This window comes from Eublepharis macularius, chromosome 3 (assembly GCF_028583425.1).
Source record: "Eublepharis macularius isolate TG4126 chromosome 3, MPM_Emac_v1.0, whole genome shotgun sequence".
NCBI classification, from domain to species: Eukaryota; Metazoa; Chordata; class Lepidosauria; order Squamata; family Eublepharidae; genus Eublepharis; species Eublepharis macularius.
In genome coordinates, this window is record NC_072792.1 from 133,481,607 (window position 1) to 133,498,939 (window position 17,333).

At 40.0% G+C, this 17,333-nt stretch overlaps 1 protein-coding gene across 1 annotated transcript in view; it reads right to left on the bottom strand.

Annotated features, from left to right (window-relative positions):
* EPHA3 (EPH receptor A3) overlaps nt 1-17,333 on the bottom strand; it is a 383,392-nt gene that overhangs the window by 351,081 nt on the left and 14,978 nt on the right. Inside the window, exon 2 of the mRNA XM_054973438.1 lies at nt 4,212-4,276. Coding sequence (XP_054829413.1) covers nt 4,212-4,276 — 65 coding nt within the window. The remainder of the gene's footprint in view (nt 1-4,211; nt 4,277-17,333) is intronic.

Below are 17,333 nucleotides of genomic sequence, written 5' to 3' on the forward strand. Positions count from 1 at the left end.
ATGGAAATATATTACTATGCCTTGGAACTTAGCTGGCATGATACCAATATCTTCATTTGTGAGTCAGAGTTTCAAGTGTAGCTCTATTAACTTTACCTTGTAAATCACCTCTGCGCTATTAGCAATGCTTCAATATGATGTGACATCTTTATTATAATGTTTTCCCTCTGAAGTTTGAGTTCATATTTTAACCAGGTCTCCCACAGATGGAGATCCCATAGAGTTTTAATTAATATTGTAGAAATAAAGGACTATGAAAATATTATCTTTTCCCTCTTTCTTGTTTCAGTACTACTTCTCTCTGTAATATAGCAATTATATTAAGTCACAAGCACAGAACAACAAGAGTTATTTTATGCTTATGTTTTAAAATATCATACCACTCAGACCAAGCCTGGCCTGTTAACATTAAGAGCCTTGATGGATCAGACAATTCATCTTGTCAACATCCTGTTTCCCACACTGGCCAACTTAGATGCCCAAGCTGACCACAGAAGCCAAGGTCTCCCCTGTTGCTGTTCTGACATCTACTGGTATTCAGTGGTATAATATATTGCCTCTGAACATGGCTTTACCATTAAAATCATTTGTTATTTTGCTACTGAATTCAATAGGATGAGCGCATCCTAACACATACTTATTCAGACCAGCAAACAATCAGTGTAAACTAAGCTTCTTCAACATACACCGTTTATTATCTTATTCTATAACACAATTGCTGTATAATCCAACAAATCATGCTTACCATCCCCCTCCCCAGCCAAGGACAGGAACAGCCTGCACAGCAAAAACTTACCCAATTCAACATGAGTTTCCAAACTCTATACAAATAGCTGTACAAGACACTGGGATCTTTTTAATGTATTAACTGAGCTTTAAAAAAAAAAGCTCATGTTGTTCTGCACTCTCTCTGTACCACCTGCTTTGCCTCTTGAAGTTTTAGGCACTGGAGACAAGAGGTCTTCAGCAGAGAAACAAAAGCAGGAAAATGGAGCAAAAGGCCAGCCAAAAGATCAAAAGCGAGGTTCTGAAAAACAACACCAATACTCTGCTGGAGATTACTGAAAAGAGATTAGACTCATACAGCAATAATCACAAGGAAAATGTGGAGAACAGTTTCCTCCCCCATGCATTTCAATAAGTAATCACTAAAGCTAATAGTAAACTGGCTGACCTCTGCGTTAATAATGAAATCCTCACAAGAGAACTTCCCATTAGGGCTTAAGGGTGTGCACACACACCCCTCAAAAATGGTTGATCCAGAACCAGGTTTCAAGGATACCAAAACAATTCAGTATTCCTGAAATCCAGGTAAGATTCTCTAATCCAGTTCAGAAAGATTAGAGAATCCCAGATTTATCTGACCATTATACACTATGGGGAAAACTATTTGGGTGGCTGGGGCAGTATCTTTTAAGTAAACCCCTCCAAACTTTCAGGGAACCTACTCCAGACTATCCACTAAAGACCTGCCATGTTTCAGGAAGATTGTACCCCAGGGACCAATTCTATGGGCCCTTAAATAAGGTGCCCCAAGCCACTCTCCATTCTTTCCTATGTGGGGAAAAATTCAAGCTGGCTCTCAAGCAAAACCACAGAGGGACAAGGCAGCCACTGGCCAAGAGAAAGCCCCACAGAGCAAGGCACCAGCAGCCCAGTTAAACTTTTTATTAAGGGTATGTGTGGCCTATTTATCTATTTAACCAGAACATAACACCTGAACCCTTAATTTCTACACATGCCTTTCCACCTTCTCCAGATTCCTAATCTGTATTTTGATAAAAGTCATTTGGTTGATTTTCTGTGAAAGGCTAGTAACAGACAGCTGTTCTTGCTGACATAGTACAGGGTTGTATCAGACAGATTTAGAGAATAAAGTTCAGAACTGACTGATTTGTAAAATTAAAAAGATGTTCTGGTGCTTCTGATGAAATGTGATAATTCAGACCCCAGTTTCTAATTTGTAAGATTACCTAACCCTTTATCATGTCATACTCAGACAGTGGAATTTGCACTCATATCACAGCACCTCCTTTGCCAAGCCAGATGGTCAATACCAGTTGTGGAACTTTCTGTTTTGAACCTACTGCTCATCAGTGTCACAGAAGGCATCAATACCACAGGAAGGATGCTACTGCACTAAATAAAATTAATGACAACCAACATGGAGGAATGTAGAGCACCTACTGCGATTTGAATAGGTAGTAGTTGAGGTAAACAAAGGGGGAAGACACATGAGCAAGTTTGTTCCTGCTCCACTTGTGTAAATTAAAAGACATTAAAGACCAAAGCTAAGCAGGGCTGGCCTTGGTTAGTAATTGGATAGGAGACCTCCAACGAAGAACAGGGTTGCAGAGGCAGGCAATGGCAAACCACCTCTGTTAGTCTCTTGCCATAAAACCCACACTAGGAGTTGTCATAAGTCAACTCTGACTCTCCATCACTACATAAGGGAAAAATCCCAATGGTGATGTACATAACACTCTTAGGATTAATTCAATCAGATGTGGTCTGGACAGTCTATGCAGAGAGCTTAATCCTCAGGCACACAGGAACCCGATTCAGATTAGGACTCCATCATACAGGGAGAGGTACTTAAGCCTTCTCTTTTTTCCTACCCGAAATGGCCCAGGGGAGCTGCTATTTGCCCTGTTGGAAAAACTTACACGTATTGACGCAGATATGTAATTTTCCCCAGAAAGGCAAATGCTAGCTCACCTAGGCTATTTCAGAAAAGAACTGAGGGAGGAAGAAAGGCTTCAGCCCACTGTTTCCACATACTGTGGCCCCGATCTGAACCAGGCCTGTGCATACCTAGGAACTAAGTTCCCAGCACAGAATACCCAAGCCACATCTGTCAATAGGCCACATGTCTTGTTTAACAAGTAACTTGTTCCTGAATAAAAAGGAGATTCCTTTTAAACTTTTAAACTATGGGAATGAGTGACTAAGAGGAAAGAAGAGATATAAAAAACATGCTCTGCAGACTGGATTGCAAAATAACGGACAGCAATCAGTGATAAAAGGGTGATGCTCATTAACAGAGTAATCATCTTGAAGAACCCCAACTGACACTGACTCTGGTGGAAGCTAGCTGTACTGTGCTTTCCTGAACTCTGAAGAGAAGACAGGCCAGAGCCCTTATTTAATTATAGGCAGAAACGATCCTTCAGGGTTTTCCTGCTCATTTCTAAGGGAATAAGATTTTTCAATTTAGAATTCCCTGGCAGTGAGAGTGCAATTTTCAGCATTTTGTTGGCATCAGAGTAGACATGGACAGTTGGATGGCAAAGGAAATTCTTAAGATCATTTCTAAGCATGCTTGTGGGGCTACTAGGCCATTTCCTCACGTCTTAAAAATCGTGTGACACGGCACGTTGGCAGCTTCATGGAGCAATTTTTGATGTCAGGCAGTGATGATTTCGTTTTCATGGTGCCATGATGTCAGAAATTGCACAATGAAGTTGCCAGTGTTCCGTGAATGTTGTGCGATTTTTAAGACATGGGGAAACAACCCTACTTTCAGATAGAAGTTTATACTACTATATATCTTTCATACAATAGCTACAGAACAAACATTTTCAAACTTAAAATTTAACCTAGTTCTTGCTTCTAGCCAGTCTGTTGCAAACACTAGCAAAAACATTTGTTCACGTTACAGAGGACTCTCCTCTCCTCTCCTCTCCTCTCCTCTCCTCTCAGGCTTAACTAGACACACATTCACTTAAATGTGTTCAATCCTGATTAAGCCTCATTTGTGAAAGTCCCAAGTGTGTTTTGGAAATGATGGTGGAAACTGCTGTCAAGTCCCGCAGCTGACTTATGGTGACCCCTGCTGCATAGCAACCCTGATCTTCCTTGGAGATCTCCCATCCAGTTATGGACTTAGCTTCCAAGATCTGACAAGATCAGACTTGCCTGGCCTATCCAGGTCAGAGTGTTTTTGAAACACAACTCTTTAAAGACAGTTTAAAGTATTATCATCTTTTAAAATGCTGTCTATTGCAAGAGACACACAGAAAGTGTATTTGTTATATAGAACATATGCCTTAAGATGTGAAATTTATTTTTTAAAAAATAACAGAAACCACAACCTGACAACTTAAGAGAGCTTCTTCTCTGGTTTTGCTGTTCTCAGAAGAGGGGGGAAATGGTTAACAGCATGTTGAACTTAACTGCGTTTTCCTTATTTTGCAGTGTAATGAACTCACCCCATGTGCTGGGTAGGAGATCCAGCCCAGCTCCCCTTGAATTGCTTTTGAATCCAGCAGATTAACTGCAAAAAAGAAGACAAAATGAAGAGAAATTAGTTTTGTTTGTCTCTGCCCAGTTAAGCTCCATAGAAAACAGGCCCTTGGAAAGTATCTGCTTTGTCAGGTTAAACTGTCACATGTACAGGACTAGAGGAAAATAAAATAATGGATCTTTCCCCAAATAAATTGCAGCGGGGATTAAACGATCCTTCTCTCTCTCTCTCTCTCTCTCACACACACACACACACACACACAAGCACAGGCACAGGCACACATTCAAACTTTTTCCCTTTGAATCTTGGCTCGGTGAGCATAAATAAAAACACTGGTGTGTTTTTATTTGTGCAGACTATATTAAAACATTGTTTAAAAAAGATCTCACATGTTGCAAACATAACATGGTAATAAATGCTAACCCCAGGCTTTGCTTTTCAGTTTTAATTCAGTTATACATACTTTTGGCTGGTGGATGCTGTATGAATTAGAAAGATTTTTTTAAACAATTGCAACTTCAAAAATTGTTTGTTTGTTTTAATATGACTTTCCTATCCTAGGCAACCTCAAGGTTTTTAAACACTTTTATAGCAGGAAAGACTAGATCTTGTATTTTGAAGTATGTTTGAAACGTTAATTGCAAATTGCAATTAAGTGTGTTTGGAAATTCTGAAATGGATTTTGAATCCAGGTCTTGTATCTTCATTTTGGCACTGTCCCCCTACAAAAACCAGCAACATCCAACATCTCTGCTGTTACTCACATACAAAATTGATCTGATTGCTGTTGAATGTCACATGACTTTCATAAAATGCTGGTTCTTTTTTCAGTAGCAATCAACAGAAGACAGGCTGTATGCACAGCAGCAACAGAAAATCATTCCAATAGTTTCCACAACAGCTCCAATCAATAAGAATCCTTAATATATCTAAAACATTGTAGTATGTAATGGGCCCACTCCTGCTTGCTCTACTTGCCAACCCCATAACTCGCTGTGCTCATAATATTCAACTGTAGTTTGTCTTCTGAACTGCACTTCTGCCTCCTGCCAAAAGACTTGTAGCAATTCCTGATGAAGCAGTGGCAAGAGCAATCATGCTTTTTTGGCAAACTGCAGGCCAACTGGTTTTCTAGCAAATGTCATACTCCTCCTTTCTCCACAATGGGGACCCCAAATGGCTTACATCCTTCTCTTCTCCTCCATTTTATCCTCACCACAACAGCTCTGTGAGGTAAATTAGATGGACGGTGTGCAACTGGAGCCAAGCAAGCTTCTGAGGCAGAGACCTGACAACTCTACTACCAATCCATATTCAGACCCCAAGGTGACTCAGAGCCAAGCTACAAGTGATGAACGACACTTGCTTGGCAAGTGAACAGACTTGATCAAGTGGAGTGCAAGTGAATGGCAAGTGAACAGGGAGGAATGCACGTGAGTCTGTTCACTTGCCAAGCAAGTGTCATTCGTCACTTGTAGCTTGGCTCTCAGTCATTAACTCTCATTCCAAATAAGGGAGAGAGGGCAGACGGACATATATACTAATTTCAGCTCCATGAAGGAAGGCTGGGATTTAATGTAATAAAATAAAAACAGAGAAAGAAGTTTCACCCTAAGCAGAGTTACACCCTCTTAAGACAAATGTCTTCAACAAACTTAAAAGGCTGTAACTCCTTTTAACTCCTTGTAACTGCTTATGATGGTGCTGCATGAATCCTGTTATAATGGTAACTATGGTTAAGGATATGCAAGAAACTCGAAATAATTGTTTCAATGTAGTGCTCAAAAAAGTAATGTCTCTCCTTCCCTAATGAAATCCAGTGAAAAATGGGATTTCCTTTACAGTTGTATGATTTATGTAAAAATTGGTCATATTTCCATTCATTCTTTATTTAACTTTTTTGGCTTTTAAAGACAGAAAGAATAAATACAACATAAGTGTGGGAAAAATGATAAAAAGTATCATTCAAAAAGTCTACATTTTATAAATTCTAGTTTGTGAAATATTTGGAACTCCATTCGTAAAGTTTACCAAGGATCTCAAGCACAGTTTCATCAACAGCATTGTCTTTTACCCCCGAAGAAAAGGAAAAGAAGTTTTTACCAATAACCATAAAATAACTAAACATACTTGCAGATGTTACCTGAGCTTTTCTGAAAGTCACCCAACCTACTTTTTTTTTTACTGTTACTAGTGAGCAATTCAGAAATGGTCACTATTTTAGAAAACACTTCCTAGTCAATTATTTTTTATTGATGATGATCGTTAAGAGATAAAAAGAGAACTTTATTGAGATCATAAGCTGCGTCAAGAGTATGACTTAAGTGTCCTTTCAACCATTAATCTTAGAGAAAAGATCACTTAGTTAATTGTACCTAGAAACATTTTATATTCTAAATTTTATGCTCTTTAAAAGAGCCCTGTAATATACACCTTGTATTCAAGAAACCCCGTTATTCCATTACTATCACTTTCCATAAAAGTCATCTCATAGCAAACTTAATAATACAATTAGATTATTTTTGCACAATAACCTCAATGGAATCTACAAAGGCATCAAAGAGGATATGGTTGATGTATACAGACACTGTGTCACAATATGATCCATCACCATGTTAACAATCCAGGAAAAAGACTGTTCACATACAGCACAACATTTCAGGGCAACAAAAGATTAACTAGGAGATGTAGCATAAGTATCTGTTGTCTAAACAAACACAGTTATAAGTAATTAATAATGGATTAGTGAAAATAATGAGTCACATGAAAGAAAGACTGCTTGGCCATGTAATTAAACATTATGTAACTTTCTTAATTTTATTACACAGAGACATTGCATTAATTATAAATCTCAATACAACCTTAGCAAGGACTAAAACAGGTAGAAAAATATAGTGACCATCTTGTTGTATAGTTAGGTGTTTAAGGCTGCAATCCTTAAAACATTTTCTTGGGAGTAAGCATCACATTAAAATTAGACTTACTTCTGAGTAGACTGCTTAGGTTTATTCCCTAAGGACTTTCAGTGCAACCCTAAGCACTGAAATCAATGGGCTTAGACTGGAGGACTGAAGTAATTCTGCTTAGGATTGCACTGTTTGTGCATTGTATTGGCTCCTATCACACTGCTCACATAAAAGCAGAACCTTCCTAAGCCAAACAGAAAGGCTCTTTTTATGGCAGAAAGCCAAATAAGCAATACAGTGACAAATCAGCAAAATTATAACAATTCAGCATTGCAGTCAATAAAATCAGTTAAACATTGGAATTAAATGCATAAATTAAACAGTTAACAAGACGCCTGAGAAAAGGTGTTCATCTGTCATCAAGAACTTTAGGTTTCAGGCAACCTGCTGCAAGGAAGGCTCAGGGGCCACCACAAAAAAGGCCATGTCAAGTAACCACTGACCTTGCTTTAGACGGTGGAATAGAGTTACCAAGCCTGGCCTGACAGCCAATCAGAGATTTAGAAATGATGTCAATTCTCTCCAGGAATTACCAAAAACTCTATGGTTTTACTACTGAATTTCCACCAATTCCTAGAGAAGCATCATGTTGTCTCTGGGTTTTCTCATAGTGACAAGACGCCATCGGTTCAACAGCTTTTTTTTAATGACAACCCTAGGTCAGAATAAAGACAAGACCCTCAGAAGCTGATCTTATTTGGCTGGTAGGTTCATATGGGAAAATATGGTCATATATTATGTTCAGCAGAGTGAGTGGACTTGATGTCTCATAAGATTGCCAATATTTGCAAAAATATTCAATATTCTACTTAAAATTCACAGTTCTTTAAATGACTTTGTCACATGTAATCAGCTGCTATGACATTCCAATTTTGTTATTTTATTTCAAACACATTTATGAAAAAAATCCTTTTTTAACAATCATTTTCAGATACAAGCAAGTACATGGAAGTGGGATTTTAGCAATAGGCTCAACTTTTGCTAATTCATTGAAACAAATACACAGAATAGTGCAGAATAGAATATGGACCCTGTTTTACAGCCTTAAATACCTACACAGCAGAACAGTAATCACATTTTTCTTCTTGTTTTTAATCCTTGCTCAAACTATTTAAAGGTTTATAATTGCTGCAATGTCTCCATCATATAATATAATGTTACATCTTATATACTAACAGACAAGTAGCCCTCATCTGTGGATACTTAAATCAGAGGACTGATTGGTCAAATGACCATAAATTAATGAAATGAAATGAAAGGACTGGAGCCATGAATGGAGAAGATAGAGCTTCCTACACACCTGAAAAATGCCCCTGGTTTGCAAAAAAAAAAAAAAATCTGAAATCTAAAAAACAATACTAAAATGATAAAATGAATCCCTGTTGCTTTAATCAGATGCCCACAATGGCTGTTGCTTGGCAACAATAATAGTTTAGCCAGTATTTCTGGTTTCTGTCAGAAAAAGGCAGGGGAAGATGCCGGATGTTTTGGCCTTTGAGGAAGGACTCACTGGGGCCAAGCCCTCAAGCCATCACTAGGTGGTTTGGTAACATATGACTTGCATGGCTCATTCAGGCTTGGCTGATTGCCACTGTTCAACAGCAGCCCCCCCCCCCCCCCAGTGCATAATATAGTGGCTAGAGTTTCAGAGCAGGATGTGAGAGACCCAGGTCTGAACCACTGCTCTGCTGGGAAGGCTTACTGGGTGATTTTGATCCAGTCACACACTCTCAACCCAATGTTCTTCTCAGGGTTCTTGTGAGGATATAAATGAAGCAAATTAAGAAATATAGGTGAAGTTGGGGGAGGTAGATAAAAGGTAAATTGTTCATTGGGTTTGGAGGAGAGAAGGATGTAGAGAAAGGTGAACACATGGAGGTTGCTAGGATGAGAGAAAGATGAAATAGTGTGGGGAAAGGGATACATGGAAAAGTGAAGTATCTCCCAAAAGTCCTTGCAGATTCCCCACCATGCAACTGGGTCCAGTTCAGCCATTAACCATGCAACTGGGCCACAGGAAAGAGGTTGCTGGGTAAGGGTAAAGACACGAGGGCATAAAAAGGTGGGTTGGAAGAAAAAACCAGGAAAAAAAGGGAGAAGCTATGGGGTACAGGGAAGAAAAAGAGGACATGAGAAAGGGAGGAGGAAATGAGATGCTCCCCCCCCCCCCCAGAAGTCCTTGCAGGTTTCACTTGTAACATTTAATTGCATGGATCACGTGCAGCACAAGTAACTCCAGTTACTAGAAATAATTCTGAAAGTCTTAAAATGCAAATGAAAATCTTACATCTCACTCAAATGGAGTAAGGACACAAATGTGCTCTATATCAATTAAGATTGATGGAAAGTTAAAATCTAAAATAGGGTTGGAGGATACTAAAGAAAATTCTTGCCATGGATCCCAGCAGAGCACAGCAGAATACCAAGTCAAAAAAGTGATTCTTATATAGGTAAGTTCCAAGCAATTTGCCACAATAAGTAAGGCTGAATTTTTTTAGTTAGGAGTGAGTCCCAGTGATGTGGGTTGGAATAACTGCATAGAACGGGGCTACATGAATTGCAAATCCTAGCCAGGAAAATAACCAGCCCATTATAAAGGAAAATAAATACAATTTGCCCACAGCAAAGCACACCATCACTATTTATGGCCTATTGCAACATACTAACACATTACATTACCTTGGTGTAGTGGTTAAGAGTGCAGAACTCTAATCTGGAGAACCAGGTTTGATTCCTCTCTCCTCCACCTGAAGCCAGCTGGGTGACCTTGGGTCAGTCACAGCTTCTAGCTCTCTCAGCACCACCCACCTCACAGGGTGTTTTGTTGTGGAGATAATAATAACATACTTTGTAAACCGCTCGGAGTGGGTGTTAAGTCATCCTAAAGAGCGGTATATAAATCGAATGTTGTTGTTGTTGTAGCATGTCCTTCTCTGCTTCCAGCATGGCTAATGTGGGCTAGGCAATAGCCAGCTTCACAATTTTAGAGAACCCATAATTAGAGGTGGGCACGATCCAAAAAAAATTACCGATCAAGCTGATCGGGGATCGGCGCTGGCAACGACCCCAAATCACCGATCCACACCGATCATCTCCCGTTTCCAATCTGTAGATTGGAGATCGGGGAGGCCAAAGCAGAGGGGCGCCCCGCTGTTCCCAGCTATGTGGGAAGGTGGGTGGTGGCGGCGACTGCTGGGCCCGGCGGGCACGGGGAGGGGACGTTCACACACACGCGCACGCGCGCGCACGCGCACACACACACACACACAGCAGAGGGGGGTAAAGTTTTTAACCCGGCGACGAGCTGCCTCCCCTCAGGGAGAGGACGTTCACACACACACACACACACACACACACACACACACACACACACACACTTAGAGCAGAGGGGGGGAGTTTTTAACCCACCCCTGCCTCTCCAAATAGAGAGAGACACCCCGTCAATAAGTTTCAGCCAGCTTTTAAAGAGCAGAGGGGGGTAAAGTTTTTAACCCGGCGATGAGCTACCTCCCCTCATGGAGGGGACGTTATCACACACACACACACACACACACTTAGAGCAGAGGGGGGGAAAGTTTTTAACCCGTCCCTGCCTCTCCAAATAAAGAGAGAGAGAGACACCCCGTCAACATGTTTCAGCCAGCTTTTTAAAAAAAGCAGGGACAGAATCCTCCATTCCTCCCCACCCAATTTTAAAAGCAAGCAGCCAGTCTTCCAAAAGCATATTTTAAACACACACACAGAACCATGAATGAGGTTTTCCCACAAAATACAGTGTTTTAAAAGCAGGTTAAAAACAGAGAGTGACAGACAGAAAAACACCCATTCCTCCTACAAAGACCCGTTTTTTTAAAATGCAAAAAATGTTTGGATTGCCCATGTCTACAGAACACCCCCTTCCCCCTCCCTCCCCTAGGTCTCTTCTCCCAACTGGTGAGTGCGTTGCTACCCCATGGTTGGAAGGAAGCCTGCTAATCAAGGAAAGCTGGGCTTCCATTCGGGTTTCCAGGGCGACAGAAGAAGGGCAAACGCAGCTCAGGCATTCCCCTGGCTCCGTTGCCCCGGGAATAGATTACTGGTGCCTGATTGTCTGGATCTCCGATCAGATCCCAATGGCCCGATCAAGCCCTGATGAAGCGCCCCCCCCCCCCTGCAACACTGGATCGGTCGCCGTGGACGGCACCGATCCGCCGGGTCCCAATCGCACGAATGTCATTATCGTGGGTATTTTTCTATCGTAATGCTAATCGTGCCCATCTCTACCCATAATAACCTGCCTTTGTACATGTTTATTCCATGCTATTAAGATGAGTCTCATTCTAAACTTGAAATAGCAACACAGTTCACAACTGAAAACCTGTAAAAGTCACACATAGTATTTTTGTCCAAAACACAGCACAAATAATAATAATAATAATAATAATAATAATAATAATAATACCATTTGATTTATATACTGTCCTTCAGGACAACTTAACACCCACTCAGAGCAGTGTTATAACTTATTATTATCCTAACAACAATCACCCTGTGAGGTGGGTGGGGCTGAGAGATCTTTGAGAAACTGTGACTGATCCAAGGTCACCCAGCTGACTTCAAGTGGAGGAGTGGGGAATCAAACCCAGTTCTCCAGATTACCACTCTTATACCACTCTACACTAAACTGGCTTTCTGTGTTACTGGGAACTGCTCACCAGTGTGCAGAACTGAATTTCAATTCTACTGTTCTTGGCCCCTTTTGGTATAGGTCATATCTGTAACTATATGACCTATACCAAAAGGGGCCAAGAACAGTAGAACTGAAATTCAATGCTACAGGTTATCTAAGCTCCTGTCACAAGATCAGGCCATTTATCAACCAGCTTTCACAGACCAGTTAGACTACAGGGTATTGCAAGCAGAAATCCTGTAGAAAAGTGCAAAAACAGGATTAGAGATGCCGCATAGGGTTGCCATTCTCCATGTAGTGCTAGAGACCTCCTGGAATTACAACTGGTCTCCAGGTGACAAAAATCACTTCCCCTGGAGAAAATGGCTGACTTGGATGGTAAATTATATGGCATTATACCCAGCTGAGGTCCCTCCCCTCACCAAACCCCACTGTCCCCAGGCTCTACCTCCTAAATCTCCAGGAATTTCCCAACATGGATCTGGCAACCAGATGCGTAAAAAATGAAAGTGGTTTCCCTGAATATCCCAAGTTGATGCCTATTTTTAACTTTCAGGCACATATTAACATGCAGTTAATATGCCAGTTACACAAAGTCACTTGTTTAAAAAATGCTAACTAAAGAAAACTGAGTTTTGCTATCTGAGACAAAGAAATGTATTAATTGAAACAAATCTGGAAAGCCCAGAAGGTGCTTAAAGGCCAGGCTTTGGTTTGGGGGGGGGGATGGGACAGTGTGGAGAGTGTTCACAAGCAGACACACATTTACAGATTGCATGGCTCAAACTGCACCCTGTTTCTTTAATGCACTTACTCAATAACACATCCAGGGCAGAGTGCTTGCTCCTTGAAGGATGATCCACTATTGAGAATATGAGAATTTCAGCTATTCACAGCAGTACCTACATTATATTTTTTTCAGAGAAAAAGTGCCCTCAGAGATAAAGAACTGGATTTAGTGATTCTAAGACATGCTCCTTCTTGATCATCCCTTGCTGCTCACCATCAAGAATCATCTGTTTGTCCAAAAATATACCAAGACCATAATTCTGAATAATGATGCTTTTAGTAAAATTGAAAGTTTTGCATACACAGTGCGACAGCCATTCTTCAGCTACACTGAATGCTCCCTTCAAGTGATACATTCTAATTTTCACCGTTCACCTTCGTGAAAACAGGAAATATCATATAATGTAACATAGTCATTACGAACATTATAAAGTGTATCATCATAATCCATCTCCAATCAAGCAGAATTTCTGCTGACTACAAATCTCCAAGCTCCAGGTCTCCATCTTTCCTTCCCAACAAACCACACTGCAGGGAATATAACAACTTTGGCTGCCCAACATCCTGTATTATATAAATGGACATCCCATATTATAGCATGCCACAGTTCCACAGTCTTATTATTGAAACTATAACTTGTTATCCAAATGTCAGAGGTGAGGAGGAAAAGAACATGCTAATCAGCATTCAAAGTATGTATATGATCAGGAAGAATGGAAAATTGTGTTGTCCCAATTTGTTTCCAGACACAATTTAAAGTGCCAGTGTTAATCTTTAAAACCATACATGGCTTGAGACAAGCATACCTGACGGGCCACCTACCCCCTTATGAACTTACCTGACAGCTACAATAATTTTCTGAGGCTGTACTTTGTGTGCCCCTGCTATCTGAAATTAGGCAGGTAGCAAACCAGGAAAGGGTCTTCTTGGTCATGGCACCAAAACTCTGAACTTTCTCCCCTGAGTGACTTGCTCATTTTATTCTATCTCCATCTTTAGCCAGTGAGTGTTTGGAGGGGGGGGTTGTTTTGTTTGGTATACCTTCAGTGATATCTGCTTCCTGCCATATGTTGTTTTATATTTTTGCATTTGTATTTTATCATGGTTTTAATTGTTTTAATGATGCGTTATTTGGTTTTAGGAGTTTTTAAGAATATTTGAAAGGCAGGGTATAAATTTTGCAAATGAAATCAATAAACTATTCCAGTGTTTCTTAAACTGGGCGACTCTTGGTCTGGGGACTCTTGGGTCCACAACTATGTTCCCAAGTCCACCAGTTCTTTGTAAAGACAGAGAGCAAGCCTTTCTTATCAAAATGAGTTAACATGAAAATGGACCCCCCCCCCACTCGCTCTCTTTTTTGAGAATGGGGACAGGTACTTTACTATACGCACATCACTCTAATGCACATGCAGGATAAGAGAGTATCTGATGGTCAAGACTGATGGGAAGTACACAGAAATCACTGCCTTATAACTGAGATGGATTGCATCTAGAACAGCAGACATTGTGCGGGTGTATCTGGCTGCTTTCAGTTGCTACTCAATCCAATAAAGTGAAGAATACTTGTTATTCAAAGTCAACTTTCTTTCTATGTGGCTGGACATGAGCAATCTCCTTCTCCTTCTCTCTACTAAGATATAATGCACCAGCTGCTGGAATTGTAGAGTCAGCTGGAACACTAACTGTAGAAGGAATGGGGAGTTTCAGCAGACTTTCCCACCGCACCTGTTGCCTTTATTTCAACACTTCACCTGCCCTCCCACTCTTTCTCCCCCTCCCCATCCCATTTATGAGAAAATATTTTCATGGCTCTACTTAATCAAAGTCAGGATAATTTCTTGGCAAACCTGAAGTACAAGAATCCAGAACTGCTTGCAAGCACTGAAATTAAGCAGAAAGGGAATGGGGATGGGGTGGGGGAAGGGTTTGCTTCCCATATCTAATGGCCCAATCCTATGGTCAGCCTGTACTGCAAGCTAATGAAGCCTGAACTCTTGAGAGTAAGCTGAGTTCAATGGGAAGCAGAGGTTTTTTAACCAGTTTCTGTGCAGGAGTACTCAAGTTTGAAAGCGAAAACAAATCAAAACTGATAACGTGACTTTTTTGGAGATTTGTCATTTATGGTTTTGACCTATCTATTATCTCAAAGAATCTGGTTGGCACCAGTATACCGACAAACACAAACTGTGTTCAAGTATTTGTTACTAAAACACTACCAAGAAAAAAATCTTGATATAATTGTACATATCACTGTACCAAATTTTTTGTGTGATGAAATGCACATGCGCAGGGGTACAACTGCTCAAAAATTATAAATATATACACGAACACATCGCTTGTTTGTAGTGTTTTATCCATGTTCATCAGTAGCACAGAGAAACAAATGGTTTAAATAAACTGAAGGAACTGAAAGCTGCTGAAAATTTTACATATGCCAATTCCTGTCAACGTGAGTACATACCATCAGCACACATTAAACTTAAAATGTTATCCTTTGTCTCTGAAAGTACGAAGCTGTCCACACTCTGGTTTAATATACAGCCACCTGTGATAAAGCCTTTACAAAAATCTTTAAGGAAATGTATTTTGAACGTTTATAAGAATTAATGCTTGAAGTTAACCATCCTGGTTCAAGGCCAGAGAATACCCATTGACTACGAATTGGAATAATGCATATTTCCATAAACTTCTACAGCAGAAAGCATGCCTGACCTATTGAGGGATCCATGTATTTTTAAATTTAACTGCAGATCAGAAATTGATGTCCATGATAGCAATAGGGTGTTGAAAGAAGCAACAAGTTATTCAACACAAAGAAGCCTCAAAAATTAATTAATAAGTTAAATATTTCCTGGTAGCTAAGGCAAGTCAAGTTTGGTACATTAAAATTTGTTTTTGACTGCACCTACCTTCATTGTAGCACTACCTAGTTCTCTTCAATTGTGTGTTTTGTGCCATCAAGTCATTATAGACGATAACAATTGAAACAGCAGAAAATGACAAAACATCTTGTTTTTTCTGCCAGATTGGAAGCAATCCTTCCTTGTGCACTTTTTCCAACAATTGAAACCACCCTATCTATTCAGATAAGTGAAAGAAAACTATGCTCAGCACATGACTTTCATTCATATATTATCATTGACATCACACTAATTGATAGATTGAATTACAGGACCATTTAGCCCCAAAAGGCTTCCTGTGCTATTCATGTAAACTATATTTTAAAACTCACATATGTAACCCTAAACTATTTTATACATGGCTATGAATTAACCTAAACACTTTCTGACACTGCACACACTGATAACAAGCAAAACGTAACCAAGTGTATCCACAATGGGCTAGATTTTGAAAGTCATGGAAAATTCTCTAATTCTCTAATTTCTGTTAGCCTACAAGTTGAGCAACATTGGGATTCATCCAGCAATGGTAGTATGTTATTTCTAATACATTTACAGAGGATTCACATTTCGCTTTGATTTCTGAAAGGCTGCTGTCACATATTGTGGCTTATAGAGAAGAAATGGCATAAGCAATTCCATCAGGGTCTTCATACTGATGAAAAGGGGATTTAAGCATACATAACCACCAGACAAACAACTGATAAGAGGTCTGGGATCCTGCAGGATGAGGAAAGAAAGAAGTAAGTCACACAATAGCCCTTTTCAGTCATTATGTTTCACTATGCATCTGGAAAGAATGCACTATACATGATCCTCGCAATATGTGCAATCACCATTTTGTCTGAAAGAGGCATTATTTTTGGCCTCAGCAAATGGCTACCAGAGCTTTCTGGTATGCATGCACCAAAACTGAGAATATGCAGATCACCCCTTTCACACAAATGGTGATTATGAATATTGCAAGGATCACATATAGTGATCTTATACTGAAAAAAACTGAAATTATTAAACATTTTCTATTCTTTGACTTAATCATCAACCAAAAGGGAGACTGCAACCAAGAAATCAGAAGAAGATTGAGGCCGTTTCCACATGTCTCCCCCTCCTGAAAAATAGCGCAACACTAATGGAATGATGCGACTTCATGGCATGGTTTTCCATCATGACTTTGCTTCATGGCGAGTTTTCTGACATCATCGCATCACGAAGCAAAGTCATGTTGGGAAATCGCACCATGAAGGCGCATTGTTCCGTAAGTTTTGCGCTATTTTTCAGGAGGGGGAGAAAACGTGGAAACAGCCTGAAACTTGGAAGGGCAGCCATGAAAGAACTAGAAAATATCCTTAACGTGAGGATGTGTCACTGGACACCAAGATCAAGATAATCCATAGTATGATATTTCCCACTACTATGTATAGATGTAAAAACTGGATAAAGAAGAAAGCTGACAGGAAGAATGTTGATTCATTCAAAATGTGGTGATGGAGAAGAGTTCTATGGATACCACGGATGGTCAAAAAGACAAATAAATGGGTTCCAGATCAAATCAAACTAAGGCTACCATGCTTTGTTCACTAGAAGACAAGACTCACTGGAATAGACAATAATGCTAGGTAAGATGGAAGGCAGTAAGAAAAGAGGAAGACCCAAAGTGAGAAGGCTTGACTCAGTTAAAGGAAGCCACATTCACCAGTCTGCAAGATCTGATAAAGGCCCAGTGGTACAATTGAACATCTAGATATTTGTTGCAGGAAGCA